The sequence below is a fragment of the Anser anser genome (assembly GCF_964211835.1).
Source record: "Anser anser genome assembly, chromosome: 8".
NCBI classification, from domain to species: domain Eukaryota; kingdom Metazoa; phylum Chordata; class Aves; order Anseriformes; family Anatidae; genus Anser; species Anser anser.
The window spans coordinates 28,225,818-28,248,000 of NC_139728.1; the positions used below are offsets into that span (position 1 = coordinate 28,225,818).

At 43.9% G+C, this 22,183-nt stretch overlaps 1 protein-coding gene across 1 annotated transcript in view; it reads right to left on the minus strand.

The window, feature by feature from the left end:
• Window positions 1-15,031: 15,031 nt before the first annotated feature.
• Window positions 15,032-22,183, minus strand: part of OMA1 (OMA1 zinc metallopeptidase) — an 83,612-nt gene continuing 76,460 nt past the window's right edge. Inside the window, exon 9 of the mRNA XM_083846710.1 lies at window positions 15,032-15,185. Coding sequence (XP_083702836.1) covers window positions 15,153-15,185 — 33 coding nt within the window. The 3' untranslated portion in view covers window positions 15,032-15,152. The remainder of the gene's footprint in view (window positions 15,186-22,183) is intronic.

A 22,183-nucleotide genomic window follows, 5' to 3' on the forward strand; every position in this document is an offset into this window, starting at 1 on the left:
CTGCCTGAAGAACTGTGATTCAATATTTTAGTTCATAACCCACTTTTTATATCATTGTATAGAACTGGAAGAAAGAGAACACTTCCCTCCCTCCACACCCTTCATGTTTTATTTTATCTTTCAACTCTTGCTGGCAAGACTGTCTCAGCATCATCTCTGAAAAAAGATATCATAAATTGCTCGGAGTTGAAAGAGAAGGAGAACTTGTAAACAAGTTACTTATTCTCATACTCTGTCCCCTAATTCCAAAGACAGAAAAAGCACCACACCTTTCAGAGGATGCAGTTTTCCTCCTCCAGCTCCAAGTCTGAGAATTGCTCCATGCAACACTTACGCAGGTACCCTTGCGATTCTTTATCTCTGCAGAAATCATCCTACATCGCAGAAATACTTACAGAAAGCACAGCTATTCCCAAAAAGCTGGCAGGCACACGCAAGAAATTCATTACTTGCTGGCTAGGAATTCACTGACCTTAGGGAACAGAGAGGGCTGACTTACAAAAGGTTTACACTGGATGTTAATCTGCTGTGTACACAAACGCTTTGGACTGAAAGTCTTGAGACTAAAAACTCTTGTGATATTTCTGATACTCTCTGCTTAAAGTTCAGCTGGAACCTGAAACGCTAGGCGAACATGAAAACTACAAAGAATAAAACTTAAACAAACCTCTGAATCTAAATACATAGAGCTACCTAACATACATCACCTAACCTCCTGAACCTCGTGCAGGAGTCAGCCACGGGCAGCAAGAGAAAGACGTGGTCCAGCGGTGGTAATGGCCAGAACAGTAGCCCAGAAGTGATCCGAAGGGCTAGCACTCCATGCGGGCACACAATACATCCTGTACTAATTTGTTAAGTGCTTTGCAGCCTATCTCCCATCCTTTAATGTCAGAAAGGCTCATTAGAATATTGAAAAGGCCAGTCAGGCCTGGCATTTGACACCGGTGGAGGTCTGGGAGATGACCTCCAAGTCAGAGCCTGCTGGGAGGATAATACTAAATTTCCTCTAATACCTTGCCATTTCCTCTTCTCTGTTAATCCAGATACATCCTCTTTCTTCCTCTTGATTTCTGGCTAGGCTTTTTTCCTTTTTACACGTCTCCGTATTTAACACTTTTCTGTTTTTCATGTGTAAGAAAAAGAAAAAAAAAGTCTTTCTATCAACAGGAATTGATCACTTGCACTTTTTGATAAGAAGAGTTGCTCTGAGTATCTTATGTTTCCACTTTAGTATCACTGGCATCCGCAACCACCTGCCATGTGATCCTTGGCACTGTGAATAAGAAGCAAAATTTTCCCCCCGAGTGGTAGGAACCTTCCCCGGAAACCTCCCCGATGTCTGCTGGAAACGCGGGGCTGGCACTTCGCAATCCTGTGCTGCGATAGCCCCACTCTGAAGCCTTTGGATGCCTCCAGCTTTACACCGAGTTGACTACCAAGTTATCTCCAGTGTGCTGCTTCTCACTTGGATGTGACAAGGAATGAAATTTAATTCACAGCAGGATTATTAGTATTATTGAGTTGGCTACATGTGAAGGAGCACAAGTGTCACACCACTGCTCCCATACATCATTTCCCATTCTTTGCTATCTCATCCTAGGGTCTTCAGTCAAAACAGTCTCAGCATTCTTTATTATTGTCTTCAAGTTTGCTTCTGCTGACCCAGTTTAATTTTCATATTTGCATCTTCACATTACCCTGCATGCAAGTTATTGAAGTTTATGTGTGTCATTTATCTTATTCCTTCACCAAAAAAATGTGTACATTTAGAAATCTGATATCCATTACTCTTTTTGACAGATCATGGTACAGCTCGAAAATGCTCCACAAGACTTATCTGCATCAGCCACATTGATTTATCAGATTAATTTAACTTCTTTGAAGAGGCTTTCAGTAATAATCAGCTCTATTGTGTTCACAAAAATAATTCCAAATGCAAAAATGTTAATTTAGATCCAGGGTTCCGATTCAGCTTACTGTGAAGATGAGGACAGCTCCGAAGTTCAGTTCTGTTTGGCTTCCAAAACCTCAAAGTTCGGGGGACCTAAAGCAGAAGGCTACAGCAAACACTCCTCTTGCCAAAACACAAGCAGCTTGTTCAGAGCTCTGCCCCGGTCTTCCCCCGCATTATCGTAAGGATAAAGCAACGTACAGGGAAAGCATTATTAAGATAAGATAGAAGAGACTAAAACAAAACTAGGAGATACTAGGACATTGCATGACCTACACAAATTATATTAGGAAGTGAGCGTTGTTATTTTTCAAAGTTTTCCCCCCTGTTCTCAGTCAGTGCCACCACCACTTGAAGGATGCCTCAGTGTTTTCCAAGCAAAAATGTGTCGGTTGATAATGAAGTGCTCTCCGAGTGACTTGTCCTAACGCAGGCAACATTAGCAGAACTACACCGGAATGTCTGCAGCTCCTGTCCTTTCAGGGATTTTCTAGCCCCCAGTGGGGAGAAAGGGCTCGGATGCTGTACTTGTTGCTATGGTAGCTGCTAAAACTGCTGCTCCCAAGAATGTTTGAATTGCTCTCTGTATTCAAAACATGCTTTGAAATAAGGTTAAAAATCAACAGTTATAGGACTATTAAAGAGTCAATTACTGACTTCTTTATGTTTAAAAAAAAAAAAAATTAGAAGAAGCACTTAATGTCCCGTCTGCATCTCAGCTGTGTTAATAGTAAATCACATGCAGTCTGTAAAGGTCTTTCAGAACAGAGATCTGAAGCAGCCCTTATAAATAATTTAATTTATTTATACAATTAGATTAGAATGCACTATACTTCTTTTTCTTGATAATTTCAGACATGAGTGCCTGCTACAAATGTGATCCCTGGCTGGAAACAAGCTTCCTATCAAACAATACTTGAAAAAAAAATTGTACGAAAATAGATTTTGAGACATTGTGTGTATTTCTGGGTTTTAAGAGATACTTTTCCTAGCTTGCCTCACTGCACACTTTGCACACTGGCTGCCGGACCAAAATGCTGCTCTGAGGCTCCAGATCTGCCTCTTGCTCTTCCTAATCCTGCCGGCTGAACACAAGCAGACTTTCCCCCGCCATCTCGACTCACTCTCCTGGAGTCATCGCGTGGTGTTTCAGAGGCAGGCTCCGTAGCCAGGCTGTCCTCGTGAGACCACACGTTGGACTGCACAATTCACAGCCGAAGGTGACGCTGGGTGTGGATGAACCTTTGGATAGGCAGCCACCTCTCTCCGCTTTTGCTGAAACATCTCTGAAGCATTTTTGTGCCTTCGTCGTGGTATTTCATTTCAATACTGTGACTGATAATTTCAAAGGAAATATTAAAATCGGCGTGCTAGCCCAGTCTGAGGGGCTGTCTGTCCACAATCCTGCCCACTTTAGCCAAGACCAACGCATGCAGTTTTGGGATCCAGCTGGAAAGGGAATGGCTGATGCTCAAATAAGACCTAGAGAGAGGGAGATGAACATGCAGGAAGGAGTTTTCCTCTGCAACTAGCCCCGCAGCACAGAGATAAAGAGGGCAGAGAGCAAAGCCTGTGCTGTTCAGGGAACAGCTTTGTATTGCAGTACTCTCAGAGGTTTTTGTCTGAATTAATAAACAATGCCCTAAGGGAAGGGGTTGGAAGAGGCTTTGGCAAGATGTTAGCCCGTCCTTAGTTGGGGAGACAAGCCAGCAGCCATACAGCGCTTACGGAATAATCTGCCCATAGGGAAGCTGCTTCTTAGCGCTCATTAGTCAGAGGTGGGGTTATACCCTCAAGCATGAAGCACAAATCTAGGAATTTTAAAAGCATTAGTAATAAGAAATCCACTATTAGCATTGTTTCAGCTCCTTTTAATTGACCATAATGCAAATATATTAGAAATGTCTAAAAGATACTTGAAAGGAATTCCAGAAAGCAGTCCTCTCTGCTGCTATCATTTCTAAATCTGTTACAATGCCCAAAGAAAATTAACTCACGTCTTAAATAATTCATGCATTTATTGGGTCAGAGGCTCTTTCAGACCTGATGCTCTGCCAATGGAAATGGCAGAGACACAAATGAGAATCCAGACAGGAGCATTAGCCGTAAAGTTTGAAACTGGATCCAATCCCAGGCTTCTTGATGCGGGATGTGTGCTGATGCAAAGCTTGTTTTCAGGCGTGCTCCCCCTGCAAGTACTGAAGGTCTTCCCAACAGGTGCACCACATTCACATCATATTAGTCATAAGCAGAGCTACACAGTTCAGACTATTAATAATAGAATGTGAAAGTTATCCAAATGCAGACAAGACCCTAACCTAGCCACAGGGGCATTAAGACCTACTGCGATGTCAGTAAACAGCTATCACGGTCTTCTAAAGCTGAGAGCTACAGAGACGAAAGTACTCCAGCAGAGTTTAAAGGTGGAAGTACTGCTGCACCTTTATAAAAATTCAGCACCATGCTACAGGTGCACTAACCCCCAAAACTCCAGCAATATCTACCAATGTCATTTCTCTTGTTTCAGGTCCCTCTAATAGGCTGGTAACTGCTTAACATTCGTCGTAATGAATTGCTGCGGGTCAGAGCCGAACTAGACGAGGTGCGCCAAGTAATGAAGCTTTTGACATAACTCTGCTAATTCACCCCAGCTGTGGCCTTTAGCACCCGCAGGTAGTGCTTCCCTGGATCTCATATAGCAGACGACCGCCAGTGGTGATGAATTGTGCCAGCCCATGTGGTTGGTTTATATTGCAGACAAACATCCACCAGAGATGAGGTCAGGGCCACCGAACTCACTTTACTCGTGACCCTAAGCCAGCCTAGACCTCTGTTTTTAGAGAAATGAAAAATGACTGCATTAACCCCTGCACTGCAAAGCGAAAAACAGCTTTCTGTTATCGTGGGAGTCAACACGACACAACCCAGGGCAAGTAAAATATGCAAAGGCTGAGCTAAAACCCTGCAAGGGGAACTTTTAGATCAGTTGTTACACCAGTGAATCCTCTCTGCTGGAAGCACTCCAGGGATAGTGGAATTAACTCAGCCAGGGTGTTGCAAAAGGCATGGATAAGCAATCCAACATCCATTTGGGAGAGGTGGTAATGCACCACTACACTGTTCTGAGATAATCAAATGTCAGCCTGGCAACTCAGCTGATATGATCATTAAGGTTGGGCTCAATTCCATGAATACTCCCAGTTTTTTCATCCCTTGAGATCGAAACAGCTTTACCCCACTTAGAAGAAAAATGAATATTTTGCATATATAAAGCTCTTTCATCCCCAAGGACTTCACTCAATATGGACTAGATTTATAAATAGCCTACCAGCAGGTGCCTTTGGAGTTGTGAACAATCCCTGATACAGGCTGGCCCTACTGTACAGTGGAACCCGCTCATAGATGATCTCAGTATAACCACAAAAGCAAAAAGGGCAAAAGAATTAAGGTCCCATTGCTTGTTGTGTGCAAAAAATGGGTACAAATGAGAAATGTTTCTTACAGAGTTGAACACTATCATATTTAAAACACGCACTACCATCCGGCTGGTATTTCCCATTAGAGGTCAGGACTCCTGAAGTCACCTGATTCTAGTGTTTATCGTTCTTAAGGTCCAACTGAAGCCGATGCTGCGTTAATTCCAGCTCTCCAAGAAGGCATCAGCACCATGTCAGGGAGGTTATAAAAATACTTGGAGAATGTCTGGAATACCTATGTTTCTTTAAAAAGGCCAAAAAGACAAAACCCTGGCATTAAACTCGTTAAATACAAAAGCAAAAGCTAATCATGTCCATAGCACGATTATTTCTACTTGCAAAGGGATTTCTTTAACCCAACCACTTGAACTAATCCACCTGCATAATAAATGCATTATTACTTTAAAGGGGGACAGGACAGCTTCTTTCTCCCTCCTCTGCTAATAGGCAGCAGTCGGTAAGTTATTTTGCAGTTAAGCTCGACAGACACATCTCTTTTCCATGCATGACATATGCTAACTGAGAGCACATTGGACAGCAGCTACATTACCATTAACCAGCATTTATAAATGAAGGTTCATAGAAGAGTAATGAATGCCACGGTATTTCTTTTAGCATATTCTGCCACTGTATATCTATCCCACTAACCTCCCAGGAAAATAAGGAGGTCAAGAGAACAGTCAAAGTTGACAATGCTGAATCTCAAAACTACTATTATTAAACACGGCAATTTGGAAACGGAGAACTGCTGAGAGAGCTGCGATGTGCCAGTTAGACCAAGGGCAACCACGAGGCCAGGAATGACTTGAGCAGGACCATCAGTCAGGGCAAAAGAGCAGAGAAAGTAAAAATTGGGCTGGGGCTATCGACACCACTGGTATATTTACAGAAAGTAGAGGAATGAGTAATATGCCAAGTGGAAGTGAGTATATAAAACAAAAAAGCAAAGTAAAATGAAATGTTGCATCAAAAACATCCCCTGGCTCATAAATACAGTTGCTGGAATCACAGAAGGCTGGTGGTCTGAGTCACTTCTCAGTCTCTTGTGAAAAAAAACTGATGTACAAAATATTGTGGCTTCACACAGAAACTCATAAATAAGGACTCCTAAGAAAGGTGTAAACAAAATTTATGAAAACCACAGATGTAATGTGCAAGTGGGAAGAGTTGATTTTTAAGGGAAAGAACTCCACTGCAAGGATTTCCAGAAGCATCTGGCTCCAGCGTACCTGTAGTCCCCTGGAAGCTTCTCTCCAGCGCAGCTGCTGCTGCCTGCACTTCCAGAAGGTGGCATTTGGGGCAGGGACCACTTTCAAGCAGGGTTCCTGACAGGGTGTTCATCCACCCAAGAGCATACACGCATTCATAAAGGTCAGCAAGAATGCTCTACTATCAGCAAAGGAGAAAGGGGGTTAGCAGCTCCTTGTTCACAATGGCAAATAACAATTTCTTTGCCACCAATGTTTCCTTTAGCTGTCATTTGCGGTGGCTTATTACAACAATTTACATACGCAAAAACAAGTTATATATATCCAATGCTCCTTCCACAGCTCGCAGCCCACTACCTAACCCATCCAGTTTTCCATCCTTTTGCAAATCCTCAGAGCAACAGGAAAAGAGAATACAATTTATTGAAGCAGGTCCAGAAGCCCCCAGATGGCAGGCAATCGCAGCAGTCATAAGAAAGAAATAACACAGCTAAGTAAAAATAAAGCTTACACAGCTATTGCTAAACTTACCAAATAACCCTCCCTTCAAGGCTGGAATCAAAAAAAGGCAGAACTACTCGGAAGCAAACAAATAGAAATGAAAATCCTGAAGACAAACTCAGAGCAATGTCCTTGTTGACATACAATACAGCTTAATGTATATTCACAGGGGCAGCAGAGCAACGTGGACTCAGCATATTCTGAATTTCAGGATGTTTCCAGTAATGCAAGTGATCTGTTAAGACAGAGTAGAGGTCCACTTGTGCACTCTATCTAATTTAGAATAACGATAAAGAAATGCCGAGTATCTCAAGCAAGGCCAGATCTTCAGGTTAACACAGAAATTTTGTTCCTGCAGAGCCAGTAGCTTCTAACATCAACAGATGCAGAATTAAAACTACAAGGAAGAGGGAAGGAGCTCTGGGGCAGGGTCATCAGGTGATATTTTTATTGGGATGTAGGACAGTTGGTGTTGGAAGGGAGCTCAGAAGGCCATCTAGTCCAGCATTCTGCTCAAAGGGGTGAGTTCTTTCAGTAGAGCATACTGCTCTTCCAGCTTCTTCTCATTTCAGGTAACATCGGCGGAGCGCATCCTAAAACACAAACCTTTCATTTCCCGTTCCTTTCAATTGAAGGGCACAGGGTTTTTACAGCATAGCAGGATAGATTGCTTAAACAAATGCTGACTCCTCTAATCTTTAGAGGAATGGCAATTTCCCTTTCTCGGTGTTTGCTAAACCCCTTTGTTCAAGCAAACATAAAAACCAGAGTTCTCAAAGAAAATTTCATTCCCATCTCTCCGCAACCGGTGTCTCCCAGCCTGTATTTACAGCACAGAAACATCACGCAAGATATATAAAAGCAGTTATCGTTATTAAGCACAGATTTGTATTTTGAGTTGTGGCTATGGCAGCACAATACAGGATTGCTTCGATAGTTCAAAGCCCTAGCCGAGCTGCACGCAGCGACTGCTGCAGTAATGATGCACTGAAGAAGACACGAGATCCATGTTGTACGTCTTGCTACTAGGTTCCCTCAGCATTTTTACCCTTTACAAAGCAACCATCAGAGTGGTTCGTACAGCAGTAGAAGCTTGAGGAGTCATGGGCTTTGTAACTTTTTTCAGTTGGTAATTCTGCCCCAACAGAAAAAAAAAATAGAAATCTAAATAGTCAAAAAAATAAAATAAAATCTGTTACCCCAACAATCAGTCAGGATATTATTTGTTCTGGGATAGAAATGGGAGGAGGTTCCAAATCTCTGGGAATTTGGCTTAGCTTTTTCCACACACACCCCACAGTGGATAGAAAAACTGTTCTACTACCAGGTCTACTCTGAAGATACACGGCTATCATATCGGAATACGTGGCTATCATATCAGGGTACGACAGCAGGTAACCTGCACGTGTATTACCGCGCAGAGCTTTCACATATCACATAACTGGCACCACTGAATAAGCACTGTAAGTACTAACACAGCATATCTGAGCTTACATCTGCTCCCTATCCAGCCTATTATTGGCTTTAACTAAGTGAACGGCAGAAATGAGATGTCATTTAAGATGGATTCCCCTACATTTATTCACTTGTAGCATTATCTGGGATTCACACATATTCAAATCCCGAAGATATGTGCTTGCTTTAGCAGGTCTGACATCCTGATAAGAGCTGTAACACTTAACACATTAGCCAGAATGATATACTGGCCTGAGTTCAAGACAATGTTCAGTGGAAAATTCCTTCTGAAGATTTGAAAATCTCAGTTTCAAAACAACATATCCTAATACCGCTCTTTATTATCACTGGTGATCGCTAAAACAAAAGACACACAGCCAACGTGACACGCTGGGCTTCTCACTTGACACTTCTCTGCACAGACACAGGGGCTGCAGCTTCGGAAGAAGCGATGCTGCAGAGTTACACCCAGGCACAGCAGAGGTCAGCCCAATTTCTCCATGCTTCTCATCAAATTCTCTCCTGTGGTCGAATTGTCCCCTTTCCCTCACGATGCTTTAGTGGAATCACAAAAGCTAGCGGATGCGGTGAGGATAATCCTCGTCTCCTGGCTTATCGCCGCTACCACACAAGCTTCACACAAATGATGGGTGCTATCCCACGTACAGCTGTAGGTGGTTTGTAACTAAAGCTGGTCACCTGATTTGCTAATGCTCCACCGAGGTATCATTTCTTGTGGGTGCACTGTTTATTGTGCAGGGCCTTGGCAAAAAATGCAGAAGAGTTTGAAGAAGAGCTTCAAATCCCAACATCAATTTATAGGACCCTTTAAAGCATTCTCTCCCAGCTCCCATTCCTCTTTAAGAAGCAGCAGTGTCAGAATGATTTCTTTATGTCTATCTTTATGTCTGTGTCTACTTTCACAGTCAGCTCTTAAATCATTTCTCTCTACTTCAAAGTGAAGAAATAAGTACAGTCATACGCTCCTCACAGCAGGCCTTTTCTGACTCCATTTAAGATGCTTTGGACTTGTCTGGAGCCAGCAGAGGGAGGAATAAACACAAACCTCTTCCCCCTCCCTCGTCTAACCCCATGCCTTCCCGTTCCCTTCTCACACGGGGCTGAAATGCCATCAAATCTCACAGGTTCATAGCATGTCCTCAATAGGGAAAGCATCCCGCAGCCTGAACATCTTCTTTTACAGGAGAGTGAAAGGCAGAGCATGCAGCACAGGACCACAGGCCACGTGAGTCTGAGAGGAGCAGACCTGCACAGCCTGGCAGCTGTGCTGAGGGCCCTGAGTTTTAGGGCAGTCACTTCCCACTATCCCTACCTTGAGGTAAGTGGGCTGGGTGTCCTTGAGCAGAGAGATTGGGTACGCTCCTCCAGCATCTCCTTTGATTTAGTTTCATATGAGAGGAATACACTTTGTGCACTCCAAGAACCACAGAGCACTGAATGACAGATTACCTTAAAAGCTTACTGCTGACCTGAATTAAAACATCGGGGTAAACACCCGCCTGACAGGCAGAACTTTCTCCTGTATCCAGGTACTGCGTTGACCTGATTTATAGCACTACATAATACAATCTGAGCAGTTCCAGTTCCCTGATGTTAGTCACTATTCACTGATTAAAGAAAGATAGCTGATGAAATGAGGTCGACAGGTAGGCAAGAAGAAAAGGATGAAACCAACTTACAAATTCAAAACCTTAAGAGCCTCAAGTTACTTTCATTAAAATATTTTACCAAGACAGAGAAAAAAAAATCAACATTACAAACAAGTTTTCAAAGCCATAATCCTCCACTATTTTTAAACCTTATATTGGCTTTTAACTCCTATTTTTAAGAAATTAGTAGTTCAGCGACAGATGTGATCAAAGCTTCTCTTTCTGGAGCCAGGAAATAAGTTCGCTACAGCTATCTTGGTGATAGATGTGTTTCTAGTGCTTCCACACTCGGTTCCAACCTACTGGCTGCAGCTGATTTATAGTCCTTCTAGAATACCTTTCATATCTGTCTTTGGGTTTTGTTTAGTCATTTAACATTCAAAATTTCATTTTATTTGTATGCATTAATAATCCCTGTAGAGGTGCTTCTTTAGCACCTTTCAGATGTGGTTTGCAACATAATTTACAGATGCTGAGTCTAATTACTGCCCATGAGGTTCTGCTCTGCCAGAACACACCGCCCTCCCCGCTCAGAGATCACACAAAGCCCTAATTCATTCAACGGGATGCTGCATGAGCCTGGAAGACACCAGCGAGGCCCTGACCCCAAAAAGACCTGTGCATACAAAGATGCGTATGTCGCAAACAGATTATTGAAATCAAGGAAGAAAACGGTCCCAACCATTTCTTTGGGTCATCCCTGTTAGAACAATCCCATTAAAGTCTTAAGAATATGCAGCCTAATCATGGTGCAGCTGATAAAAAAGCAGCTTGAGAGTGACCGATCAACAGCTGCGTGGCAGGCTAACGGGGCAAACCCCAGCTGGCCAGGGACTGACAAAGGTCTGCACAAGGCGTGGTGGTGTTGAATGGAGGGAGGACACGGACTGGGAGGTGTACAACTGCAGCACCCAAAGGCTTATAGCATGCACTGAACACAGTGCTTGCAGTAAAATGAGGTCTGCATGCACACTCAGCAAATAAATAAAAATATTTAACCACTTAGTGACATAAGAAATTGATGGATGCATAAAAAGAAGATTACGCCGTATAAAGACGAACTAATGCTGGAACTGCTTTGGGGTTAAGAATTTGCCCCCCATTTTTAGTCCCTGACAAACAGTGGCACCCAAGAGTGCTGGCAGTGACCAGGGGAACCAAGCAGCCCACGAGGGAGGCATGCTGGAAGAGCTGGCAATGCCAAGCACACGAGTCACAAGCACCTGCAAGTCCCAGGTAACTTAGTGTTATCTTGGCCAGCCAATGAACACAAGTTTTAGAAGCAAAATGGAAGTTGGAGGCAGTATTTTTGCTGTAAGTATAAAAATCAAAGATTCTGGTTCTTGTTTTTCTGATTTAAATCTATGTGTATTTTTAATAAGTGACAACTGTGGCAGTGACATACCTGAACAGCTACGTTTTCAGCTAGAGATGCTAAAAATAAGAACCTTCAAAATACACAGTTCCCGTTTCCACTAACCAAAGAAAGTATCAAAACTTTCAAAAACATCAAAAACTATGGATGTCTTAACTATGAAAGGCATGGCTACTAAGATACCAGATTTTGCTCAGGCATAGAAATAGGTACTTATAAACCTATTTTAAATGAATATGCAATTTTAATAAGCAAAAAGAAAGTGATCCTGGCAATAGTAGTGTTGTTAGATTACATCCATTATACTCATTTACAACACATAAATATCTGCATTTTATAAACAGCAAGCAACTGTTTTTGTGTTGAGATCTAAATAAATCCACTGAAATTTTTACTGGGGATATCACAGATGAACCCCCCCTGAAATACAGAGGACTATTTAAGCAGGGCCTAGTACAGCATTTAAGAATGCTGTAGAAAAGCATTTAAGAAATCGGGAACTCTTTTCTTTTTCCTTCTTCAGTGTTCCAGTATTTCAACAAATGTAAGGAAGGCTCTGCCAAGAACATATTAATACATGCTACTCTTGGAGTATATATTAATATGTGTTACTATTGGAGTATACAAATGCCATATAGACTAATAAACAAGGGATACTGAAATACAAGATTTTAATGTAAGTGCTCAGACCAAGCAAGTGACACTTCAAAACGGCAAAGGACAGAGGAAAATCCCCCGCCTGCATGCACGGCTGTTCAGAAAGCCACAATTTCTCCCAGCGTACAGCCTGAGCTCCACTTACTACTCTCTTCAGTTTCCAGATGTGCTAAAACAGGGATGTGTGAGGAAGGACAGGTCTCGCTTCCCAGAGCCCAGGCAACCAGGACAGGTGTTGCTGCAGCCGAGGCGTAAGCAGGGCGGCCTGCTGGTCAGAGCCAGATACCAGGGGAATGGAGACACAGCCACGGTTAGACCCAAATACAGCCCAAGGTCCAGGAAACTCAGAGGGAAAGCAGAGATCTCAGCTGCTGGCCAGCCAGGAGTAGTTACAGCACTTCCCAGAGGCCGGGTGCACTGGCCTAATGAAACCCTTAGAGATCGTTACGAAGCCACAGATGGAAAATAAGCTCTACCTACACCTCCGTGTCCTAGCCATTCACCTCAGTCCTGCTGCAAGGGACAGTCCTGGAGATGTCCTGTTGATGCCACAGAGCTTATCAGAGAATGGGAATAAACCTCCCGCTAGCTTCAGCCTTCTGTCTCGTTTCCTATCAGCAGTTAACCTCGCTTCCTCGTCATTATATCAGTCCAGCTGGTGAGAGAGCCAGAGGTTCAGCCTACTTCACCACTCACATTTTCAAGGGGAAGGCACGCACGTTGGTGGCTGTTAATTAATTTCCACCTCACTCAAAATTGCCTGAATTGTCTCTCAGACCGCACACGATCATCAGCACAAGCTGCATGCCAAATCACAGAGCTCTCTTACCCGGACTTCGTACCCCAAAACAAATGCAGCACAAAGCCAACTTTGTCATATAATTTCTGCTGCTTAGCCACTTAACACTGCTGGTGTCCCACACATACCCCTCCAGCAAAATACCACAGTACACTTTAACAGTAGACACTCTGCACTGATTTCCTCCATGAATACATTTTAAACGGATTTCCTATTTATTTAAAATGATTCCTTGCAACCAGTTTAATATAAGCAGAGGAATGCTCAATGCTCACAAGATGCCAATGGTCAGTTTAGGTTATCGACACAGCCCAGGTTCCAGGCATCCTAACCAACACGGTCTATAACTGATTAGACAGCAGGGCTTCAGACTAGGTTGGGAAATTCCTTCAACCACTCTGAACCCTCGCACGCAGAAGCTGTTAGGCTGTGTGTGTTGGTAGCAGCGTGCTCCAAGGGCACGGCAGGGTTAATGAGGCTGGTATCAGGGTACGGCTACATGAACAAACCGCTGCGGGGTTCAGGAGCATTCACAGCATGTTGGCTGCTCCACGACCCCTCTCCAGCGTTCCCTGGAGTAACTTGTTCATAGAGCCATAACCCCAGGAGCGCGCTGGCCTGTTAGCAAAAACGCGTGCTTATGGAAAGGAGCAGATGTTAGGAATGCTTTAAAAGGTTAAGAATCACAGCATGCCTGAAAAGGGAAAGGAAATACACTGATTATCCTTTTAGTTAGCAAGATGAATGCTTAGTCCCCTCTGAAGCCTCGGTTGTATCCCCAGCCTCATTACTGGTGCACGTGTGCTCTGGAGAAAGTGACTGCAGAGGTGAGGGATGCTGTGGGGGGAAGTAACTGCAAGTGACAGGAGGAAACTGTTGGGACCTTGAGGCCACCCTTCACAGAGGGACAGGAACTGGATCAGACCTTCTGAGATCCACCTTCAGATCACCACAGGAGAATTAAGGGTGCAGGAGGAGATGTCTGACTTAGAGGAATGCTTATTCCTTCAGGAAAAAGGTGGCACAAAAACTTTCCTCAGGCTGCACCTGGCCGACAAGCTGCGAGTCAAGATAGGCTGCGTAAAGTCTATCTGCACATCGAGCTGCTCTCGGTACCAGGATACTCTACGCACAGCAAAGTTACCAAGCAACCACGAGAACTTGCCCCGAGGAAAAACAGAGCTAAGGTCTCTGAACAGGAGCCAAGTGACAGACGCAGCCCTCTTTCCTGCCACATTGCCTCTGTACTTCAGCTTCCCCCTTGGACTCACCTCGGGCACGGCTCCGCGAGGACTGGGGCTGAGCTGAAATGGAGCCCCGGACGTCTGGTGCCTGCAGGGAGCCCCTGGCCAGGGCTGCTGGTGCTCTCGGGCCCTGGCACGCTGGTGATGGGTGAGCAGATGTCTCCCTCACTGCCTTCTTGTGAGGAAGAGTTAAGCACGGTCTGGCTGAAGCTGATGTCTTTAAGATTTCTAAAACTTCTTAAAGAGTGAGGGTCACAGACAAGCGCCAGTTAGCATAAATCCCATTCACACAAAAAACTCCCAAATCATTTTTTCTTGAGGTCATTCAGCGTAACAGCTCTTCATCCGGACTCTACAGAGACTGGTGTGTTCTTTATGCTCTATTTGCAGTCCCAATGACTCCAACATTACAACTGCTAAAAGAAATTACTATTAAGGCAGTTGAATCTAAAGTATCATGGCTTTGTGGTGCTATAAAAGAGACAAGGTGCATTTTCCTTATTCCACACTGAATTGCAGTGAAGCAATCTCTGAGCAGTTAAACAATCGGCAGCAATGTGGCAAAACTGGTGCCCAACCCTCTATGCCCATTCCTGCCTCTGAGCTGGCTCCTCTGTTGTACCATTTTCCCCTCCCGTGTTATTCCTCACCTGGCTGATCCCCGGTGAGGGTCACTGCACAGCTGTGCCACCATCTGTGCTGAAATACGAAGACGGGCAAGGTCAAGTGGAAAGGTTAAGGGCTGCTTAACCCACGCTGGATGCTGAGGGAAGGCTCTGTAGCTGTAGGGTTGCTGCATTTCACACGTTGGTCTCACTCTTCCACGCAAATGAAGTCCAAAATGTTCTGGTTTTAGAGAGAAGAAACAAAATCAAAGCCTATCTTCAATGATAGGTGTCTGTTACAGGCTTGATTTTGTAATGTCAGTCTGTTAATTAAACTGGATAGCTGCATGTTCTTAGGTAACGTATTCTGCAGATTTTACTACGGTACTTCAGCTTACACGATGTTACAGCGGGGCCTCTCAGCAGGTGTTACTGCAGCAGCAAATGTTAGCAGGGTAATTGGTCTTCACTTGCGAAAGAAGGAAAAAGAGCCTAACGCACAAATAATACTCTCTCTTTACAGAGTAAGCTTCGGTAATGAAATTAGGACGTCTAACACAAAGCTATAAAGAGTGACAAATCTCTCTTGCAATTCTTAATTTGTGTTAACCCCTTGACTCTAGCAGGTCTGGAGCTCCTGACACTAAGTGCTAATGCATTTAGCATTAAACATACATGCTAAATGCATTACAATTATGCCATGCTAATGGAAGCGTTCGTGGCCTGTCAGATAGGCCAAGTATTTGCTTCACTTGGGTGTTTACCACAAGTGAGGCAGCATTTCAGCGTACGAGTCGTGTCAGCAACTTTAATGATCTTTATTGGGAGCAATTGCATTGCACTGTCCTGGATTTCACTGTGTGTTTTTTCCTCCCATTCTTATCAGCTGAAGGCTGGAGTTTGAAAGGTTACTTTAATTAACACCTTACCACAAGATTATGATACAGAAGTTCACTTATGAAGAATAAAACTTTTGTTTTGTGACCACTCTAAAGAGGTATCCTCTGGATTTAAAACACCAGGAGCTAACTGCCCGGTGAGCAGAGCCTGTTCTAAGCCCAGTTAAGAGTCCAGTGGTGAGTCTGCTCCTTTTGCAATTTGAGTTCAGAGGTTTAAAATAAAGAGCAGCAGAAACAGAAGAAATGAGTATCACAGGGTATTCAGCTGGTAAAATATTATTCCCATAATATATTACGAAGTACACTGTCAAACAAAAACATGGTGTAGTTTTTAATACCCAGTGGTACAACTGAAAGTTTATTGCAGCATAAACCACGAGTACTGTGATTCCAAGGTATGGATCTATATATTGTTATCCCTGTATCAAACAGATATCCTCAGGCTCGGTAACTCCAGGTAGATCTGCACACGTCAGCACACACGAGCACAGCAGAGTAACGTACATTAGACCATTGCTCACAGGTGGTACCAGCACTGAGTCCTGGCTGGAAAAGGGCTGGGTTGCCTCTGTGTGCACCAGGATTTCACTGCCATGGGGGTGGGGAGGAGCCCTGACATACCCTGCAGGTCTCATCCTCTCCACTGTCAGCTATTCATTGGTATTACCAGGCAAAAACATAATGCTCTAGAGGATTTGCGTTTGGTTTTTGACTTGTTGCAATTAGCCACATCAGTTCTTAGGAATTAAGCACAAACCATCCCTGTAGCCACAACACGTTCAGTTTTGTCCTCTGGATTTCAGATTACAGGGGCAATAGAGATTTCATTCCAGAAGGAAGCTGACAACTGATTTAGAGTTGCCATGCGGACAGATTAGGCAAAATACACGGCAGCAACTGTTCTGCAGTGACATATTATCAGGTTTGCCCAGGGCAGCAGAAGCTGAGAGCTAACAACGGATGGCATCTGGATTTTCAGAACAACCCCCCAAACATCCCTTGTTATTCACAGCTGACAAAGCATCACTAAGACATGCTGCATTTGATTTCTACCTGTCAAGCTACATTCCAGCCCCTGTGATTCACCCACCTGGAAAACTCAAAGAGACAATTTTATGATGGGAGAAATAAGCCAGTCACTGAATTTCTGCAAATGAGAAAGCACGTGAACTTCCCTGCGTTGGTTCCTGCCGACACCTATCCCCATAAGTCGTCCAACAGCAGCGCCTTGAATTGACCTACCTCCTCACTTTCTTCTCTCAAATGCTCTGTTTGTGGCGAAATGCACGGCCAGAATCAAACGCTCAGTAAGCCAAGAGTAGGAATTATTATTCACACATAGCAAGACGGTAACTGGTGGGAGCAGAAAGAGCCAAGCAGGAGTAAAAAAGTCTGGTGGGAAGGCTCAGCCCCGGGCAACACAGACCCTGAGCTGCCGAGGGGAGATACCCTCTCCTTTCTTCAGACAAACCAGGGCATTAGGGAAAAAAAGATGTCCATCTTTCATGTACTCTTTGGCAGAAAGCTATCTGCTGTGTGAAATCACCCTGTTTGTGTGTTTTAGCCCTGGCCCTTCCCTAAACATATCTTTTCAGACAGCTGCTTGCTGGGGCAGGGAGCATCTCACGTGCTGTGGTTGGCACAATGGGGCTCCGCTCTTGGTGGGCTCTTAAGAACAACCATAAACATGATCAGTAATAATAATCCCCACTTAAGTCACTGGAGGTATTTTTAGGCTAATGCCCAGCTTAAAAGCATAATTCATTCACAACAATGAATAGAGCCAGCAGAACATCAGCAATAATCCTCTCACATTACAGGAGGCATACTGAGACGTGAGAATAGCACGGTGCCGGTAACTCCTCCTCATTACCGACTGCGAGCGGCAATCTGGGGGAGCTATCTTTTCCAACATCAAAAAGCACGCAGTTCAGTGTGCAGGCAGGGGCAAAAGGCGGAGATGGATGCCTCACGGTGCTGAATTTAAAACTAGGGCATTTACTATAAGCAAAGAAAGGCAGCTTTTGGAAACTCTTGGCTAAAGAGAGGAAGGAAAGAGAGAGAAAAAATTACCTGCTAGTTTCATGCCATGGAAAAGAGTAACTCAGCAAACTCCTGCAGTCAGCATATCATCAAGCAATCTGAATATAAAAGCAGGAGTTCTGCAAAGGACTGCGTCTGCTTTGGTAATAATCTCCCTTCACGCTCCCTCATCGCTATTCTGCCTCTCATTAGCAGGCGCAGTGTTTCCCATTAGCTCCTTGTTTCCATACCTGCTTTACTTTGCTCCAGGAATTTCCACAGACTGTGGCTCCTCCATCACCCGCCTCCACGGCCTGAGCTTCATTTCTGCACTGGTAAATACGGGGTGCAGATAAAGGAGGCTACACACTTAAAGAGCCACCTAGGATGGGCTCTGCCTCGCTGTGCCCCAGCCCCAGCACACAGCACCCCCCTTCCCCTCCCAAGGCACCTCCCCAGAACCACACAACACCTCTGCCCTGGTGCTTGCCCCCGAGTGACTCTGCATGGCAATGCACCAAGTGATTCCCACATGCTGGAAAGGTATAAAAAATATTCCAAACAGTGCAGCTGGAGGACACTCTGCTTTTCTCATACTCACAGGTGCTCTCTACCTGCTCCCTCTCTAAATGCCATGTTTAAATAATTCATGCTTTTCATGATAAGACTCTTCACCCAGCCAGAAACCTTAGGAATTTATAAACTAATGGCTAAATTCAACCTCACCTAAGAGGTTTCAGTAATGGCATGGCACGGTGAGATAAATTAGAGCTGATGATGAGGACCAGGGAGGGGTACATGCACTAACAGAGCAATAGGAAACCAGGGGAAATATCTGCACCCAAAGTAGCCCGCAGATCTGCAAAAAAAATGTAAAACAAATTGTCGCCTCTGTTGGTAACGCCTAGAGATTTACATAGTGCTATTCAACACATAAATTAGCAGTTCCTACTCTTTTTAGAATGAGTCTTTATGGATTTCTCTTCCTCCCCGCTGACCTCAGAGCCAAAAGGAGGATGGAGGTAGGAGGCAGGAGGTCATCAGAAACTGCAGAGCTCCGAGGGTGCTGGGAGGGAAGGGACCGGGAGGGATAATGGGTTGCAGGTCTGGTCACCAGCCTGCCAAATGAGGTAGCAGCTCCAGCAGCACTCAGACACGCAGCTGAAAAAGCCCTGCAGCACTGCGAAATTCTGTGGGGAAAGGCAGGAGGGCATCAAACTACTGAACCTGGGACTTGTGTTAATAGCATCTTCTTGGATATGACACATAAGTGAGTACCACCCGGCCTAGAAAAGCAGCAACAGTAGACAACACAGCTAGCACTGTCACAGAATCGAGCATCTTTTAAGAGTAATGAATAGCTTTTGAAAAATGTCATGTAAGCAAGTAACTGATTAAACTTCATGACAAAAAGGAGCCCAGGCTGCTTTGGCTAATCACTGTTCTCTCTCTGTCCAAACCCCGGTCCTTCTTTGGGCCAATGAAGATATATCTGAACGTATACCTGAAATTAAAGTGATCTAATGCATACCAGTAATTGCTTCCCCTCACTTTCAGCAAGAAGCTATAGATTAACTTGTTAATTCAAAATGTAGTGCATTGAACGGTCTTCTCTCTGCAAGGATGGTTTCAGAAAGCTCCGAAATAAAGCAGAACAACATTTGTTATTAAGTCTTTAAGATTGTGCTAAGTAAACAAGAAGCTGTGCAGGTGCTCCACGACTTTCTGTTTTAACTTCCTAGGGGCTGTGGACTGCATGTGATTAGGTCAATTCAGCGATACGAACATTCCTAGCTGCTTCTTCCTTAAAGAACAAGGGATATGCATCTGGAAGAGGAGATTTACAAAACTACGTGGATTCACATACACACAACAAAATGCAAATGCAGAGATGAAAACAGCTTTGGATGCTATCAGAACTTGATGCTGGATTCTGTGTGCCTGCATCCCTCCCTCAACACGTTACAAACCCATATCACGATTTTATTTCTTCTAGACCTGAGAAATGGGATGGGAAGCAAGTCATTTAGATCCCTCTACATTGGAGGTGCCTACAGAGGTGCCTCATAGATTTAGGAGTATCCCTGTGCTAAAGACTTTTTTGTTAGCTAGAGAGGAAACAGGCATAGGGCATCATTTCCCTAGGCACTACTTTGAGTCCGTACACTGCCCGGTAACCGAGCCGTGCCATCACACAGAAAGCAGAGACCAGCCCTAACTGCTGAAGGCAGCTGTTATGGGCAGGGCTGCAGTGAAGAAGGCTTTTCTGGCATGTTGCTGCAGTTTATCATCCCCGTTCATGAATTCTTTATGGAGAGATCCAGCCATCTCCAAGTTATGCTTAGAATTTGCTGGCATTTATCACTCAAAGAACAGAATAACAGAAAGAATTTCTTTCTGCTAATAAAACAGGGGTCTGATGACAGCATCTCAGCAACGTACGAGCTAACAAACCCAAATATTTTAAACTGTTTACAGCTCTTCCCCTCTCCACCGGACAGGGAAGTTCTTCCTGAGCCTTCAGACCTTGCAAAGCATTCTCTAGACACATCTGCCTGGTTTTAGGAGGCATCAGTGATCCCTATGAGGCTTTCAAGACTACCTGCAACATCCAAGCTGTAGCAAGGTGACTACAGGATTTTGGAATTCTTTCATTCAGTGTGGAAAGCAAAACCCAATGAGTGCAAGCCGGGTGCTGCCATATAATTGTCCCAGTGGGGACAGTAGAAATTTGCCTCTATTTCTTTTGAGCTAAGAAGAAGATTCAAGTGTAACTGTGTGTTACAGCTTGCACTTCATGACCTGGAAGGTTTAGAACTATACCGATTTTTCACTTTTTTTTTTTTTTATAAAGATTCATATGACTATTTAGAGAGAAGCTAGATTAAAATGAATAGAAAGATGGTGCTTAAGGACAGTGGTAGTTAAACAATGTTTAACTAGTCAGCAGAAATGGAATCCATGGGATGCTGAGAGCAGGGCATGGCACTTAGAAAAGCCCAACTAGATGTTTAGTATCAACTCCGTAAGATGTTTAGTACCAACTTCATGCACAGGTACAGGAGGTAGAACAGCATTACCACAGGGCCTGGCAGGAGTGTTCGTATCTTAGGGGCTGGCAGCCATGCCACCTCCGTAGTATTAAACTGCTGATGCACCATCACGGATTTCTGCCTTTCTTCTCAGCATTAGCTACTGATGGAGCCTAAATGGATCATTGATCTGCTCCAGTACTGAAAACTGGCCCAGGATCTGCAGACTGCCATTTTGCTGAGGGAAACATCTCAGCACCTTATCTGCACAAGAACCTGAGTGAATTTCAGGCCCCGTTTGGTAACCACATGCACTGACACAAAACTTCATTTCCCACCCCCCTTTTTCATATATCTTGATTTTCTCTCCCATTTGTCTCTGGAAATTTCTGAATTCATCTCTTCAGCTTTATGAATCAGACCTCAGAGGGCAGGGAGATGAAACCTCGATGATCTGCATTAACCCTTTGGATATTGCAGCTGCTGCTAGAAAGTAGAGCAGACCTTATCTCTAGAGTTGCCACTCATTTTGTGATATTTGCCTGGAATTAAAAAAAAAATAGAAGAAGAAAATTGCTATTAACGGTAGGATCCAATTAAAAATTCATGTGTAAATTCAGTACAAACAGGGAGATGACAGGGAAATGGTTAAGCAGATCGGTGCTGGCTGCACAAATTGGAACTCTCTTACAATTTCTCCATGAATATCTAAAAATGAACATTTTCTCTGCACCTTCTCCCTGAAACATGTCCTGAGGGTTTCTAAGTGATTAAGAAACCAATGCCAGCTTTGTTCCCAAATAGGCAAGATCACTTACCTCAAAATTTAGGAAGTATAAAGTCATTATCTACATCATTTAAAAGTATATTTCCATTTCTCTGCTTTTACACCTTACTCCTTCCCTCCTTATCTCTTGCACTTTTGCAGGGTAATAGCAATCAGATATCCAAAAAACCCACAAACCTGTTCTAAACCCTTTCCTTTGTCTCGTGCCTCCCTTCTCCCCAGCATGGCTTAGCATTCTCCACTTGGAGCAGAATTCTCCCCTAGCTACAAATTCTAATATGCCCTGATCTTTCCATTTCTAAATCTGATCCCAACTGGAAACAAAAGCAATTTTACAAATAATAGGAAAGCCTGAGGTTTGGTATGGAAAAGCTGAAATGGGCAAGGGGAAGATGTGATCTTCCTGTGATGCAAATAATGTTTTGCATTAAACGCGTAACCAAAAATAAAGCTCCCCGAGGTATATTTGCTAGTTCAGACAAGAAGAAACATCTTTAGC